At 46.4% G+C, this 17,500-nt stretch overlaps 1 protein-coding gene across 7 annotated transcripts in view; it reads right to left on the minus strand.

Moving 5' to 3' along the window:
• Window positions 1-17,500, minus strand: part of gatad2b (GATA zinc finger domain containing 2B) — a 92,990-nt gene that overhangs the window by 8,238 nt on the left and 67,252 nt on the right. For 3 of the 7 annotated variants that reach the window (XM_063185718.1, XM_063185719.1, XM_063185717.1), the window contains exons 5-14: window positions 17,118-17,249; window positions 10,662-10,796; window positions 8,234-8,410; window positions 6,995-7,208; window positions 6,717-6,841; window positions 6,220-6,430; window positions 5,730-5,789; window positions 2,993-3,195; window positions 663-779; window positions 5-64 (exon numbers count right to left, since the gene is read on the minus strand). In XM_063185718.1, the coding sequence (XP_063041788.1) occupies window positions 5-64; window positions 663-779; window positions 2,993-3,195; window positions 5,730-5,789; window positions 6,220-6,430; window positions 6,717-6,841; window positions 6,995-7,208; window positions 8,234-8,410; window positions 10,662-10,796; window positions 17,118-17,249 (1,434 nt within the window). The remainder of the gene's footprint in view (window positions 1-4; window positions 65-662; window positions 780-2,992; window positions 3,196-5,729; window positions 5,790-6,219; window positions 6,431-6,716; window positions 6,842-6,994; window positions 7,209-8,233; window positions 8,411-10,661; window positions 10,797-17,117; window positions 17,250-17,500) is intronic. The other 4 variants (XM_063185723.1, XM_063185722.1, XM_063185721.1 and 1 more) reach the window with 3 other exon arrangements.

The raw sequence follows: 17,500 nt of genomic DNA on the forward strand, positions 1-17,500 counted from the left end.
TTACCCCTCTGTTTGAAGTCTGCCTCTGGAAAATCGCCGTTTGTAGGGGTAGAAAGGCGAAGGGCTAAGGGCGAAATGGGATTCAGCCTTAGAATTACAGGGGGGTTACGCACACACCACATATGGGCAACACTGCCATGCGAGACCCAGGTTTTGTGTCCGGCCTGGGTCATTTCCCAAATCCTCCTCCCTTCTTTTTCTCTACATCTCTGAACTGTCCTATTCAAATAAATCCCCAAAGTATCCCCTAAGATTAAAAAAGTACCCTCCAATCAATATCTACAATACACCTTTCTCAAACAGAAAAATACAGCATCGGGGGCTGCGACCATATAAATGTAAGTAGCATAAAATATGAAAGACAGTTACTAATTACCTCCTGTAAAGGTACTCATAGGTCATACTTGACAGAAAGGAGGAATTATCCCTTGAAAGTAGATGCTGGAGAACACTGCAGCTTAGTTTTTAAACATCTCTTTCATCCATTTATTAGTCTGGTGTTTGCATGAAATAAATGTTTAAAAAACTAAGCTGCGGTGGGCTCCGGCCTCTACTTTCAAGTGATGTTTGTCCCTCTGTGATGCACCTGTAATCTGAGAGATGATGCGCAGAGTCCCAATTGGACAAGGAGGAGTTACGTATCCGTCAGAGGAGTTTCCTACCTGTCGGAGGGCATGGTGCCTGCTGATCATGGTGTTGTCGGCCTTGCTGACGTTGGTGACAGGCTGGGGGTTCCTGGGAGTCAGCGAAGCCTCCTTCTGCAGCCTCTGCTCAATCTCCTGCAAGTACACACACACACACATACAGAGAATTGATATAATGTTATTTTATGTTTATTATTCACCTTTACTTAACTTCATGTGTGCAATTGAGAGCAACCCACCTCTTTCAATACAGCCAAGAACAAACAATTTGGTTGAATTGAATTTAACCAGAGATGTTTTCTAATGTAGCATCCATCTCTGATTTAAATGAATAATTAGGGTTCCATTAGTTATAGATGAGGTCATAATGATTTCACTGAGCCCTTTCTTGAACTGGAAGATATTAAATGTGGCCCATGTTTGTGATGCAGCGATTGAAGAGAAAACACTGAAGTTGAAAGAACTACAGAAAGAACTACAGAATGGAGCAGTAGAAGGGATGGGAGAGAGAGAGAGAGAGAGAGAGAGAGAGAGAGAGAGTGTGTATGTGAGAGAGAGAGGGAGAGAGATAGAGAGTCTGAGTGAGAGTCTGAGTGAGTGAGCGTGTATGTGAGAGAGAGACGGAGAGAGAGATAGAGAGACTGAAACAGACAGAGAGAGAGGAAGAGAGAAATAGAGAGAGTTTGTACGTGTGAGAGAAATGTGCAGGGGGACAGACGATGCTTCCAGAGGTTAGAGAGGCACCCACTGAGAAGATGCATTGAGCAAGGGGCTGAAGAGATGGATGCAGAAAGAAGCAGCAGAGAAGCACGGAGGTGTGAAGAGAGCGGTAGAGGAAGAAAAAAAACAAATGTATAAAAAGGAGGAATGGAGTGGCAGAAGAGGTCGGCCTGCTCTCCAGGCGTTTACACACACAGGTATTTATCACCCCATGAGTGTACCACAGGACGTCTGCAACTCAGACTGTGCTAAATGGACTGAATACGACGGCAGCTCTTGCCTTTGTTCTCCCTCATACACTTCTGGCTTTTGGTTACTTTTACAGTGAGCTGGTTTTACCATTACATGGGGTGTAAATAATAATCGAAATGTATCGATGCATCGATGTATCTGCCGGCGATTTAATCGAATCGCATCGTATCGTGGGGCATTCTAAAGTATCGAAAATAATCTAATTGCTGGCCCCTGTCCAATGCCCTAGCTCCATAACATAATAGAAATGGAAAGGTAATTGGAAAAAATAAAATCGAATCGAATGATATCGTATCATGGGGAATTCTTAAGTATCGAAAATTATCGAATCCTTGTTTTAAGATATCGATACCGTATCGCATCGTCATGGAGGCTGGAGCTAACACTTAGCTTAGTCTGACCAAGAGCATAACAATTAACATTTCCCAAACGGCATGGTTGACCTGCCTCCCTTGGTTTGCTAATGGTTGTTAGCTTCCCGACAGATTTGCATTGCATTGCATTGCAATTTGCATTGCCCTTGACATGATTAGTAGCAACACTGAAGGTGTTGCGTCACTAGGAGGGCACGGCCTGGCTAGTCAGCCCTGCCACGGTAAAGTAAATAGCAGCAAAAGTAATTCAAAAGGGACAATCATGTCTACATTTTGACTAAGGCCACCAGATGGGTAGAACCGCTGCCAGTGGACTGACATGCTGTAGTTCGAGGGCTGTGCATTAACAGCAGGCAGCTGTGGACTAATGGTTAGGGGATCAGAAGGTTGCAGGTTCGAATCCCATGCTGGTGAGAACAATGTACATGGATAAGGAGTTTCCCCTGGAATACATGTGACATTAGGTTCTAAGATGCAATCCTACGACAGCCAGGCCCCTTTAGGCGTCTAGGAGACTAGGAGCATGAATGGAGTTCAATGGAAAGTCACGGCCATCTGGGAATTAATCCCAATTTGTTGCGTTGGTCTCACGTGGTATTACTCATCTTGGTTGCCATATTGAAATTCTTTGCTAAAATGTCAAGTAAAAGAAGAAACTTCGGTAAAACTTAACTTGATGCTGGTTTCATACATATGACATAACAGTGTCACAACAGTATCGTAACGGAGTCATAAATTTGTTATAAACATTATGTTCATGTCAAACATTTTATGATGTCATTGAGACACATTCGATTATGATAAAGATATCCCCAACAATGTAAACTTTTCATGACCATAAAACGTTTATGTCATTGACATTATGTTTATGACTCGTCCATGGCACTCTCTTGACGCCATTATGACACTGTTATGTCATAAGCATGATGCCGGTGTCAAGTTAAGTGTAACCAAATCTGGTACACTAGTGACTTTTGTTCAAGTAGGCGGGCATCAGCTGACCTGCTCCTGCTGCAGGGCCTTGACGAACGCGTTCTTCAGCCTATTGGTGTGCTCGGCCTTCAGGGCCTTCTTCTGATTGGACGTCATGCACTGCTCACACAGGATGCGCCCGCCCTTCTCCTGCTTCCAGTGGGGGGTGAAGTCGGTCTTGCACTGGGCACACAGGAACGGGTCGGTCTGTCCCAGGCCGCCACGCAGCTTACCTGAAAGAGGACATGGACACAAGCTTGTTACATTCAATTTTGATTTCTTTATTCCAGGCCCATGGGGGATCTGATCACACTTTATAGTAATGCATGCATAAAAGCATTATAAAGACTTAGTAGATGATTAACTAATGATAAATAAAACATTAACAATTTTTTACTATTATCTACTAAGTTTTATCATAGTGCTTTATAAAATATATAGAAATAATAAGTTCAAGAGTTAACAAACCTTTTAACAGAGTAATTTTTAATTCAAGAAAAGTGTAAATGCTTGGTAAATAAAAATATTAACATAACATTTCCCACTCATTTACAAAAATATGTTAATGGTTTGTTCATCATTTGTTAATTATCTACTAAGTCCTCATACTGCTTTTTATGCATCCACTATTATAAAGTGTTATCGGGGATCGATACCACAAAAAAAAATCAACGCAACCTATTGAAAGACAGAAAGACAGAAAGTCTGTAGAAGCCTCAAACATCACATGACTCACGGCAATAAACATTACAGGTGAGTTGACAAATGTTCAAATCAGCTTTGCGTGGCTTTACATATTTGTGAGCAATGTGTGTGAGTTGAACAACTGTGCGGAAACCACTTCCTTATGTCAAGTCAGAGTCCAAATTCAACAGAGCCAAGCTAAGAGTGCATTTAGATTACCTGCATTTTAACGGAAAATATACTAGCCATAGAATTAAGCAATATGACCCGAGTGGGAGGGAGGATGTGAACTGACATCCTCCCGGGTGTGGTTCGGCCATAGGCACAAAGCCGAAGGCTGAGTGCCGTGGGCGATCACACCCGGGATGATGTCAGTTCACATCATCCCGATCACGAGGTAATATAGCCATATTAAGTAATATAGCCATAGGAAAAGTAATACCCAAACTACAGAGAGGTCCTCCTTTAACCTGTTGGCAAACCTCCTTCAGTTCTGCTACAAAGGAGCTAATCTGTTCTCTATTCCTCAAACAGTCTTCACTTAATAAAGAGCCAGATGTATTTTATTAACACATGCACATTTGCATAGAAATTAAACACACCGTGAATTCTTGCAACCAAGAGCGGTAGCAAGGTGTTGCGCTTTATAGAGGCAAGCAATAAAAAGAGATTATCCAGTGTACTGATTTAATCTTTTTATTTCCCCAACTTATGCGCCTACGCTAAGGTAATAATGTTCTGATTGCTATCCGTCACAAAGCATAATGGACGTTTTTAAAGTGGAAACAAGGAAATATGGGTGTAGTGGCCTTGCTGTCACGCAAAACGGTTATACGTACGTCTGTGTCTGCGTGTTTAAAAATGGCTATGGACGGCTTCCAAGGCTATTATTACATTAGCGTCTATTGCTATTCCACCCATTTCCTTCTGGCTATTACGGGCCTGATGATATCAGTAATATGGCCATTGGCTACGCCCTCCCATTGCCTACTCTACTATACTCTGCATTGCACTGCACTGTGCTACTGCCTAACCGGAGCTCAAAAGAGGCATCAATAACATCACCGCTGCAACCAGTCATTTCACACCTACTTATAGTGTTAGACAGTTGAGATGCACTCCCACACGCACACATGCATGGACAGACAGACAGACAGACAGACAGACAGACAGACAGACAGACAGACAGACAGACAGACAGACAGACAGACAGACAGACAGACAGACCCACCCACACACACAGTTTTGGGAGAGGAGCTGCAACAACTAAGTTATATCATCTAATGAGCCATGCCACTTCTCTGGGCAGGCCTAGGGCCTACACACATATATGGACCACCTCCATAATACCATAGCGATTGCAATACACTGATGACCTTAAATACTAAGATTAGAATTGCATTCACAATACTACTTCAGTTTGCAATTATTGTTTAAAAAAGTGTTTAAAATGCCCCCATCCACGCTCTCTGGTTCTGTCAGACTGCCCTGCCCTTCCCATTCCCTTCCCATAGTAAACTCATGACAATATCATTATGAAGACCCATCATGACTACCATGTCTCTTGAGTCCACCTATCCACAGTCTCTACCATCCTCCTGTCACACGTCATTCCTCTTTACAATGCCCCATACACTCTTTGGGGTTACAGCTGACCACCCTTTCCATTTCCTGCCCATTGTACATTGTAAGTCATAACCAATGAGAAGATCCATCACGACTGACCACAAACACTCCCAACTCCACCCATCTTAAGGCTCTAGCCTCCTCCCGGGTCAATGGGCTGGCTACACCCATTGCCTCTCCAGCCCGTGACCCATCATCCATATTTTATCTCACATCCTGCATGTGAGTTGCGTTGAGTGTTTTATAGGTCCGTGTTGTTTATTTATAGTGTCTATTTGTTGATGTTGGTAAAGTGCTCTCCCTGGGCTACAACCGCAAAGACGATGTTTTGAAACACCGCAGTATCTTTGTAGTTCCATTTCCAAACTCTAGGATGAGTTGTGACTGAGCGACAATTTAAAGCAATAATACAATCGTTTTTTTGTTTTTTTTTCAAGCTTCAAATAATGTTTCCTACCGTATGTCAGCTTCTGTGGTTCATCCATTTGCGTGAAATGCTCTTTCACTATGCTGCCCACTACATCAGATATGGGCACACAAAGGAAGAAGTTCAAAGAATGCTGCAGCCCATTTCTCCATTGCTCTCTTTGAGAAACAATGGTCTTGTTTACATGGGACATTTAATTCCAAATAAAACGTAATTTTGCTTTCAAAACACATAAACACTTCACATGAACTAAAATTATGGTTTATTCATCTTTTAATTCCGAATAACTTTATTCCCTTCATCATATATATGTACATTAATTCCGCTTTAAAGACAATTCCGGTTGTTCCACACATGCTCGTTGCTACGCAATGACGTAAAAGACAGACACAGACCAAGCATCTGCAAACCCAGCGCATACATCCTCTGTCCAATTAAAATGCGGATTCTTATCCACAGATGTTTATTCACAATTGAATGAAAGCGCTTCATGTAAACTCGATGGATAATAATGTCTCACCCTGGTGCTGGCTGTCGATGACGCTCTGCACCACCTCCTCCAGGCCCACCATGTAGATGAACTCGCTGCTGGCCGCGGAGGGCAGGAAGTGGAGCAGTGGCGCGGGCGGCTTGGGAGGCGGGATTTCCAGCAGCGTCTTCTCCAGCTGCTTGCGGAGCGCCAGCTTGGCGGCCGCCTGGCTGCTGGCCTGCTCTTGTTGCATGGACGCCACCTGAATAGAATAGAATAGAATAGAATAGAATAGAATAGAATAGAATAGACTTTATTGTCATGCCAGCATGAAAATTGCCTTTGGTCTCTCTTTTTAAAAAACACGAATAGATATTCATTCCATTGCTCAAAACAAAATCACAATAAGAGTTACTGCATTGTATGGCAATATAAAGGGCAATGCATCAATGGAAGACTCTCGTTCAGTATATCACCAAAATATGAACAGAATTGCTGCTGCATGGCAGAAGCTAATGGGGTTGAACTAAACAAACAAACAAACAAACCGAGGCCGCGTTGGCTGCCGCCGCCGCCGCCGCTGCTGCCGCGTGGCTCTGCTGCATGTTGCCGGAGGGGCTGACCGAACTCACGTGACCCCCGGAGCCACCGCCGTGAACTCCTGCATTGTGACCTGAAGAAAAAGAAAAAAGAAAAAGAAAAAATGACTCAAAGTAATGGTTATAGGACCTGGAATGGAAGGCCAATGAGGGAGGAAGGGATTGGTAAGGGTGGGGATTGAACCAGCAACCCTGTGATCTACAGTCCAACTCGGCTGGCCCTTTACCTGCGTTGTGGCCTCCGCCCATGTGACCTCCGGTTCCTCCGCCGCCACCGGCTCCGTGCCCACCGCTGTGCCCGCCACTGTGCCCGCCGGCCCCTACGCCCACGCCTCCAGGGCCCATGCCCGCCGCCCCGGCCGCCTGCATGTGGGCCAGGTTCATGTAGATGGCTGAGGAGGAGGAGGAGCGCTGGGACGCGCCCACCTGTTGACTCGCAGCCTACGCAGGAGGAGAGAGGAGGAGAGGAAGGGAGAGGGAGAGACAGAGAGAGAGAGGGGGAGAGGAATGGACAGAGATAGAGATAAAGGGAGAGACAGAGAGGAGGGGTGGAAGGGAGAGAGAGACAGGGGATTTAGTCTACAGCAAGCCAAGTTATTTATGAAATGTACTAGACAGAGACAATAGGAGCCCCTGGAGTTCCTGTGTAAAATCATTTTTTTGTGTTTAAAATATAAAAGTTTGGTTTGTTTCCTGAGGATCAAAGTTACGTTATCTTAGTATTGGTTACTACCATTAACTAGGTGTCTGGTAATGCAGATGCCTTTTAGTCGAGGAGGCTTCAAAACTCCACCCACTGTGTACCTTACAGCTTCACACTAAAACCAGCTGACTCTAATTACGCAAAACCTCTTAATCCCGACATGTCAGTGGAATCATCTGACTGTCCAAAGTGCAAAACTAATAGAAGCTAGGACATTCAGAAGGGAGGCATTCTGCTGCATATGGGATGATAGTGTAGAGTTGTTTGATGATGTCTTGACTTACACTCAAAATAATACAAAGGAAGAGGCGGAGTCAAAGCAATCAGTGTGGCAATCCACAAGCTACTGTGCCAGTTACCTGCAGCTAGTTGACAGTGTTGCCCATGCCCGTGGTGTTGACAGGAAATATGTACTATATTGACTAGCAGTCAACAGCAATGACTGTACCTGACATCATTCATTGCCAATAAATATCTATGTGAGTCAGTGGCGTTTCAGCAGTAGCACACATCAGGGCAGTGACAATGACAGCCAGTGCCACTATTGCATGGATTTATTGCTCATTTGTTTGTTTTAGTGGACTATATAAGAAGCATATTCACTACAGCATATCAACCAACAATTACTAATTTATGGGCATTAGATGTTGCTTCATGTGATGTCTGAGCCCCCCAAAATGTCCAAAGAGTTTGGAATAAGGAGAGCCAGAGAGTTCAGTGTGTGGTAGCCGGTGAGACATATTTGTGCCTGTCAGTAGTTTACCTGCTGGTAGTTGACGGCGTTGCCCATGCCGGCTGTGTTGGCGCGGCCCATAACCTGCCCGTGCTTGTTGGGCACACGCTGGCCCTGCAACTGGGCGGGGTTGGGCGCGATCACCCGCTGTGACATCATCATCTGGGGCATGTTGGTGTTGGTGGCCGACCGGATTACTGTGTGGCCCTGTTTTGTACAGTGGAGAAGAGTAGAGTAGAGAGGAGTAGAGTAGAGAAGAGTGGAGTGGAGTGGAGTGGAGTGGAGTGGAGTGGAGTGGAGTAGAGTAGAGTAGAGTAGAGTAGAGTAGAGTAGAGTAGAGTAGAGTAGAGTAGAGTAGAGTAGAGTAGAGTAGAGTGGAGTAGAGTAGAGTGGAGTGGAGTAGAGTAGAGTAGAGTGGAGTGGAGTGGAGTGGAGTGGAGTGGAGTGGAGTAGAGTAGAGTAGAGTAGAGTGATGGAGAGTAGAGTAGGGTAGAGTAAAGTGGAGTAGAGTAGAGTAGAGTAGAGCAGCAGAGTAGAGTAGAGTAGAGTAGAGTAGAGTAGGGTAGGGTAGGGTAGGGTAGAGTGGAGTGGAGTGGAGTGGAGTGGAGTAGAGTAGAGTAGAGTGGAGTGGAGTAGAGTAGAGTAGAGTGATGGAGAGTAGAGTAGAGTAGAGTAGGGTAGAGTAGAGTAGAGTAGAGTAGAGTAGAGTAGAGTAGAGTAGAGTAGAGTAGAGTAGAGTAGAGTAGAGTAGAGTAGGGTAGGGTAGGGTAGGGTAGGGTAGGGTAGAGTGGAGTGGAGTGGAGTGGAGTGGAGTGGAGTGGAGTGGAGTGGAGTAGAGTAGAGTAATGGAGAGTAGAGTAGGGTAGAGTAAAGTGGAGTAGAGTAGAGTAGAGTAGAGCAGCAGAGTAGAGTACCTTTTATTAATCCAGAGGGAAATCAACTCATTGACTGACAGATGTTCTCCTAACAAAAAGCCCCATCACTGCCAGGGCTTTTTCAGTTTTTCATTCAGCCCACAGAAAATGAAGATTTTGGTCCTGGTAAACATAAACTACAACCAGACAAACATGAAGCTAGACAGCCAGACTTTTTTTATTTTGGGTTAACAGGTAGAGACAAGCAACTAACCAATCTTTTAAAACATGCTGCACTGATAGAAGTACTGATATGTCCTTAAAAACTATAACAGTCATCTACTGGCTGTACACATTACACACACCAGGATTTCCACTTAGGAACCCTCAACTAAAAGAGATATCCCCCCGATTTAACCCCTATTCATTTTCTAGTCACAGCGCTGTTTCCTCCCTGAAAACATCTCAGCTCGAGTTACCAACCCGTTTTAAACAAGACCATGCAAACAATTTCACACTTGACATCTGGAGAAACAGAGACAAGAGATATAGGGGGGAAAAAAAACACATGGCTTGCTATGTCCCTATACGACCACTAGTTGTCAGCAGATCCCCATTTATCAGGCGAGGACCCTTGCTAATGTGGGAGTTAGCATATAGGTAAGGCGGCGGTGCGTGGCGCGGTGGGAGGGGAGGCGGAAGGGGGGGAGTGGAGGAGGGAGAGCAGAGTGGAGCAGAGCACAGCAGACAAAGCCAGCCAGCCAGATCAACAAACTGCCCTGGACACACCTAATGGCGGGTGCCTGCTTTGACAAAGGAATGCGCTCTCTCTCTCTCTCTCCCTTTCTCGCTCTCTCGCTCGCTCGCTCTCCCTCTCGCGTGCTCTCTCGCACTCGCTCTCGGGAGCAGAGACTTCTGGGAAAATGCAGAGGATTCTAAGAACTGGCTGTGAGGTCATCAATGCTCTCGGCTACCACAGGCAGAAGTGAATGCTTATGTGGATGCAACTCGGGTGTCATTTTGTTTCTGTTTTCCTTTGTGTTTGTTTGTTTTGTTTCAGCTTTTTCACAAATATATTATTCAGTTTGGGGACAGCGTAGTGAAGCCAGGGGGGACCAAAAGTAGACCACTTAGTTTGTTTCCTTTACATTCTTTATGTTAACTCTTAACACTTGTGATAAGATTATGCACATATTCCTTTACTTCCCCGTCCCCCCTGTCTTTTTTTCTGTTCCTCCCTCCTTCCCAAGCCCCCCGTCTCTCTTTTACACATGCAAAAGCACGCACATACACAGACACACACTCAAAGACAGAAGTGGACAGACGCATGTACGCATGTACACACGCACGCACGCACGCACGCACGCACGCACGCACGCACGCACGCACGCACGCACGCACGCACGCACGCACGCACGCACGCACGCACGCACGCACGCACACACACACACACACACACACACACACACACACACACACACACACCTTATGTGTGCACAAAGACAGAAGAAGACAGACACATGTAGTACACGACACACACACACCGCACACAACCACTAAGCCACCCAGCGAAAGTGGAAAGTGGATGACCAATCACTACAGACCTGTGGGGTGCGTAGGTTCTGTGGCTCGGTGGCGTGCAGGCCGGGCCTGGCGGGCATCTTGTTGCCCACGCCCTGCGAGCTGCTGTGCATGGAGGAGGGCTGCACTGAGGAGGGGGCATTCTGGACCACCGGCACCTGGGGGAGGAGAGAGAGAGAGAGAGAGAGAGAGAGAGAGAGAGAGACAGACAGACAGAGACAATGAGAGAGAGAGAGACAGACAGACAGTGACAATGAGAGAGAGAGAGAGAGAGAGAGAGAGAGAGAGAGAGAGAGAGAGAGAGAGAGAGAGAGAGAGAGAGAGAGAGAGAGAGAGAGAGAGAGAGAGAGAGAGAGAGAGAGAGACAGTGACAGTAAGAGAGCAAGAGAGAGAGAGTAAGAGAGCAAGAGAGAGAGAGCAAGAGAGTGAGCGAGCGAGTGAGCAAGAGAGCGCGAGAGAGAGAGAGAGAGAGAGAGAGAGAGAGAGAGAGAGAGAGAGAGAGAGAGAGAGAGAGAGAGAGAGAGAGAGTGAGAGACAGACAGACAGACAGACAGTGACAGTAAGAGAGCAAGAGAGAGAGAGTAAGAGAGCGAGCGAGCGAGCAAGAGAGCGCAAGAGACAGAGAGAGAGAGAGAGAGAGAGAGAGAGAGAGGTGGGGGGAGGGGGAGAGATAGAGAGAAAGAAAGACAGAGAGAGAGGGGGAGAGAGAGGGGGAGAGAGAGAGAGAGAGAGAGAGAGAGAGAGAGAGAGAGAGAGAGAGAGAGAGAGAGAGAGAGAGAGAGAGAGAGAGAGAGAGAGATGGTGTGGAATAAAAGACAGGGAATGAAGGAGGAAGAGGGGTGGGGGCAAAGAAGGCAAAAAAGAGAGGAGGAAAAGAGAAACATGTTCAGTATAGTACAGCAATAAGCATTGAACAGTGTCACAGACCTTAATCATTTCCTCATAGGTTTGGAGAGGCTCACACATCATGGAGCCAAAGTCACGTATAGTATTATGTATATAAATATGGAGACACATTTTACATGACAGCTGACATTGACATTAGTTGTTGCATCACATTTCTCTTGCGTTTCTACTCAACCTGATGTACATTCAGGTAAAGGGTATTGGTTTAAGTCTCTGGAGCATTGTCACGTTAGGTATCTTGCTCAAAGGCAGTTCAGCAAGCATGCACGCACACACACACACAAAGAGAAAGACACAAACACACACACACTCTCTTATTGAGAAAGAGACACACACATACACACACACAAAAACACAGCTCGAGAAGTGGATGTATGGACTAAAGCCCCCTTCCCCTCTCCTGTAGTCCTGCCGCACTGCACTGCTCCCTCTCTAGCCTCAATGTCAGGACATTAAATCAGGCCCCAATGAAAACCATGTGGCAGGCCAGGCCCACATGCACACGGGATCAATACAGCCAGCTATGTACTGTACATCATTTACAGTAGTGTTTCTCTACGGGGGCTCTAAAGCCCCCTTGGGGGCCTTGGGGAGCTCCAGAGGGGGCGTTGAGAAGGATACAGCTTGGGGGGGGGGCATTTGTCCACTTCAGTTTTTAATACTAAGGGGGGCTTATGAGGAGGCCAAGGGGGCACTGGGAAGCTTATAATGCGGTCAAGGGGGCGTTTATTCACAAAAGGTAGAGAACCACTGACTAACAGTCTCGGCCCTCAACCAAGCTACATGCCAAACAAAGCAGACATCCAGAGACAGACAGACAGGGACTTCAACAGTCTAAAGGTTTTAACACGAGAGACCGGCGTGGATTGTGTTGTGTGTGTGTGATTACTTGTGTGTGTGTGCACTGCGAAAGTGCAAACAATTTTCTCATTTTACTGACTTAACACGCATGATCCTGCACGTCTGTCTGCCTGCATGTCTGTCTGTATGTCTGCGTGTGTGTGCGTGTGTGTGTGTGTCTGTGTGTGTCTGTGTGTGTCTGTGTGTGTCTGTGTGTGTGTGTGAACATGTTTATATTAATGTGTGAGTGTATATTCCTGTGTGTGTGTGTGAACATGTTTATATTAATGTGTGAGTGTATATTCCTGTGTGTGTGTGCCTATGTGTATGTGCTGTTGTACAGTGAAACTGCTGCGATGCTGTAGACTAAACAAACATCTCAATGTCACAGCAGTGGGGCAAACATGACAGCAGGGTGCGACACGGTATCTGGGGCCGACCCTCCCTGGCCCTGCCCAGCCCCCGCCAGCAACGCAACCCCAGCTCAGCCCGGCCCGCTACCTTGCCCTACAGCCTGTTTACGCATCTGAACCAAGATCTGAACTATGCATTTGTGCATCTGAACGATACGGTGTCTCTGGAGCTGACCCAGCCTAGAACGCAAGTCGTCGATATTGACCACCGCTGTCCTCCACCCTGACCTACCGGTACGTCGTCTTATATTACGCATCTGAACTAAGAGGCGCGACACCGTATCTGTGGATGACCCTTGCCACCCTAGCCTATAAAACCCTGCCTGCCCACCCCGGCAGTCGATCCTGCCCACCACTGCCCAACTACCCTGCCTCACGTCGTGTTTATGCATCTGAACTAAGAGGTGCGATACCGGATCTGTGACCCTGCAACCCTGCCTGAGCCCCTACATGTTTCATGCATCTGATCGCATCTAGATCATGTCTTTGATGTGTAAATGGGGATTGAGTTTTTTTTCTGTTTTTTTGTTTTGTTTTTGGTCACTCACAAACGTTCAGACATGCACACAAGCACACGACGCAGCTTTCTGGGCAGCACACATTTATCACTCTGAATATTTTCAAGCGTTTTGAATCACATCCATTAGTGTGGGATTAAAGAACATGCTTGGAGGGCACCCCAAAACCAATGACGTCTCTTCATCCCACAACATGGTAAATAGCTCAAAAGCCTGAGTTAACCTAGGGAGCTAGTACATTTATTGCTTAATTGAAGGTTAAAATGCAAGACAATTAGGGGGCAAATATCTCTATTGCCAGTTGGTGTTGCAATGCCAGTTACATTAAATCCTCATTAACAGTCTGGCACATCCAGTGTTTGAGACCTAAAAAGAAATGTTCTTTCTGTAGTTTGGCACAAGCAAACAAAAAAAATGTGTGCTGTGCGGTGAGCCTAAGTGACTCTGAAGCTTTGAACTTGACCAATCGATGAGCAGAGTCTACCACGACTGACAACGCTCATTACAGAATCCTGCCATGGCAACTGTTGCTATGGCAGTCCCTTGTATAGCTAAACACGTTTTTTTTGTGTCTGCCTCGTCCAGTGATTGACACCTCTGCTCTGCTCCAGCCAGTGATTGGCCAACTCACTCTGCTCCCATCACCGCAGAGGAGTAGAGTACATCAACACTCAACTTTGTATTAACTTTTTAGGTAAAACCTTTTCTGCCTCACTGAAGAAAAAAAAAATCTAAACTGTGAAATGGTGTACAAAATGTATGTATCTATACTATATAACCCCTGGTGTGTAGTTGTTGTATCTACTTTCTTCTTTTTTTACCATTTTGAATTTGTCTGTTAAAAAAGGGGGAAAACCTTTTACATTGCATTGCATTCATCAGCCGTCTTTATCCAAATGGGATTATCTTTTAAATCTTTTTTTTTGGCATTTCTAATGCCTCATTGACTAAGCGGTAGAGAATGGAGTAAGATGTAAGGAAACGCAGAGAGACAAAGAGAGAGATGGGGGCAGGGCTTGAATTTGACCCAGCCCTGAGAAGACACAGGGTCCCCGTGGACCCTTACACTTTTCATGGCACAGGTGCTCCAAGCACTGCACCCTGCGCCCGCAAACCCCCCCATCACTGACTTAACTTCTACCATACTGAATGGGTCATTGTGCACTAATCTCCATATGTGTTTACATGCACTGTACGACTATAAATGCTTTCAGTGCATTTTTACTCAATAAGGTAATTACTACTAAGTAACCTCTTCTGTTGCTCTGTACAGTAACGGGCAGAGGCAGAAACAGCACCAGAATGAAGATAAACATTAAGTCGCGTTGCTGCGGTTGCCCTGCTATAAATTCCAACGTCAAATCTAAACACATCTCCAATAAAATCAACATTCTCCGCAGAGGAGCACGCATGCACGCCTGCCTGCAGTACTGTGGGCCAAAAAAAGAAAATCTTTAACCCAAAGCTCAAGAGAAACAAAAGCGTAATGGTCAAGCACAAGGCCATGGACTGTAAGCTTATACGTAGACGAAGACTTCTAGAGCGATGTGAAAATCTTAGCTCTCCGTCTCAGTCTCGGTCTCTGTCTCTCTCTCTCTCTCTCTCTGTCTGTCCGTCTCTCCGTCTCTCTCTCTCTCTCTTTGTCTCTTTGTCTCTCTCTCTCTCTCTCTGTGTCTCTCTCCCTCTCTCGTTGTAGAGATGTTAGCATTACACGCTACTCCTCACTCGTTAATAAGCCAGTCGTTACCCCCTAACGAGCTGCGCTAATGAGGCTCTCCTTATTCAGGCCAGGTAGCTGCTGCCGTGGCCTTCCCCTCAGGTGTATGTGGACCCGCGTCTGAGCTTATTAGGCAGGCTGCCGATACACGTTTTGTAAAACGTACCTATAACCCCTGCAGAACGCTTGCTTTGGTAGGGGGGCATTTTAAAGGCTAGAGGTGGGGGAGGGAGGTACTTGAGCCAAGGAGAGTGAACAAGTGCAATAAGAGGGGACGGTCAAAGGCGAGTGGGTGGGTCGGAGGTGTAAGCGTGCTCAAATGGGTCATTTCAGGGGGTTTATGGGGGGTGATAAGAAACCCTTGGGGCAGGTTAAAGGAGTGTTTGCACGCGTGCGCGCGTTTGCGCAAGCGTGTGTGTGTGTGTGTGCATGCACGTGCGCATGTGCGTACATGCGTGGGTGTGTATGTGTGTAGAGGGAGTTAAGAAAGTGTGTGTGCGTGTGTGTGTGTCTGAGTGTGTGTGTGTGTGTGTGCGTGTGTGTGTGTCTGAGTGTGTGTGTGTGTGTGTGTGTCTGACGGCAGCAGGGCTAGGTTGGGGTAATGGTGGGTAGAGATTGATTGTGAGGATAACGGGGCGGTTGCCAGGGATAAAAGGTGCAGTAGGGACCAAAGCTGCAGAGGAAATGGCCACTACCAGGTTGTTAAGGCACTACACAGAGGTCTGAAATGGCCACTACTAGGTTGTTAAGGTGTTAAAATGGAGGTTTACACAAGCTGGTGACTACTGATAATGGTGCCAGTAATGGCCACTAAACACTACACACCCTTGTACTACAAGCAGTTAGAAGACACGTTTTCCTTGACCATTGACATTTTTTCCCCACCAGAATACCATGCCTCTTTAGGGTTTAAATTGATAACTTTTAATGGCATGTTGGTGAAATCAGGCTACTCTTATGCTCTTAACCCATTAAGACACAGTGTTATAAATTTGCTGTTACCAGAATGACCATGACCAAGTCGCAGTTCATTACTAAAGGTCCTGTGTTCTGTCATAGTATTGTAGCACTATGGTAATTAACTTTTCCGTGACTATTACAGTGTGCCATCGGAGGTACCGCATGCATTTAGGGGCTAAGTTTACACGTTCCTCCAGGACACCTGGGGTGTTGACCAACTAATTTATTTCAAATTGTTTCACCTTAAACTAAGTAGAACATTTGCATTTTTAAAATCTATGACCTTTCAGCAGGGTACTGTTGTGATGGAGTGACCATCACTAGGGTTGTGGGTGTGTTCTGACTAACATGCCAACGAGCCTGGCTCTTTGGTGTAGCGGTCAGAGCCCCGGTTTACTACCCCAGAAGGTCTGGGTTCAAGTCCCAGCTGGGCAACTCTACTCCCCTTTGCAGCAAATGGTGTCAGAAGTGGGATGGCTACCGTGAGGCCATCGGAAGCGTACCCATTGTGTGTGAGCCGTAATTCCATGTGAGGGACCCCCAGGATTGGTGACCCCGGTGTGAGGGACCCCAGTGATGGGTGAAGCATTGATGATGGGGCACACTGGATGGGAGAAGCATGATGGGCAGTTGCGTGAGGGACACCATGAGTGTGTGAAGCGCACGGGTGCGCTTACCGAAGGGGAAGGCAGTGTGATGGAGTGACCATCACTAGGGTTGTGGGTGTGTTCTGACTAACATGCCAACGAGCCTGGCTCTTTGGTGTAGCGGTCAGAGCCCCGGTTTACTACCCCAGAAGGTCTGGGTTCAAGTCCCAGCTGGGCAACTCTACTCCCCTTCGCTACAACTGTACTGGAGAAATGTGGGGAAATGATAAACTCTCATGATGCCAAAGACTAGGAAATGCCATGGTTTACAGCAGGATAATGTAGTTGGGGTAGGGGGACATTAGTGTGTTAATGTAACATACTGTATGTGAATCCATGATTCGAACCTCAAACCTTCTGATCTCCTTAACTAATTGGCCACGGCTGCCTCATGCAGATGTGTGTGTGTGTGTGTGTGTGTGTGTGTGTGTGTGTGTGTGTGTGTGTGTGTGTGTGTGTGTGTGTGTCTCTGTCTTACCTTCTGGACGACGTTCTCCTTCTGCATCTGGCTCTGGCGGAGCTTCTTGAGCAGCACCAGGCGCGCCTCCTCCAGCCTCAGCTCCTCGCGCAGCGCCTTGATCATCTGCTGACGCTCCTCACCCGTCTTACCCTGAAACACACACACACACACACACACACACACACACACACACACACACACACACACACACACACACACACACACACACACACACACACACACACACACACACACACACACACACACACACACACACACACACACACACACACACACACACACACACACACAGCAGGTTAATATACGATATCATATACAGAGAGAGAGAGAGAGAGAGAGAGAGAGAGAGAGAGAGAGAGAGAGAGAGAGAGAGAGAGAGA

The sequence above is a fragment of the Engraulis encrasicolus genome, chromosome 20, assembly GCF_034702125.1.
Source record: "Engraulis encrasicolus isolate BLACKSEA-1 chromosome 20, IST_EnEncr_1.0, whole genome shotgun sequence".
Taxonomy (NCBI): Eukaryota; Metazoa; Chordata; class Actinopteri; order Clupeiformes; family Engraulidae; genus Engraulis; species Engraulis encrasicolus.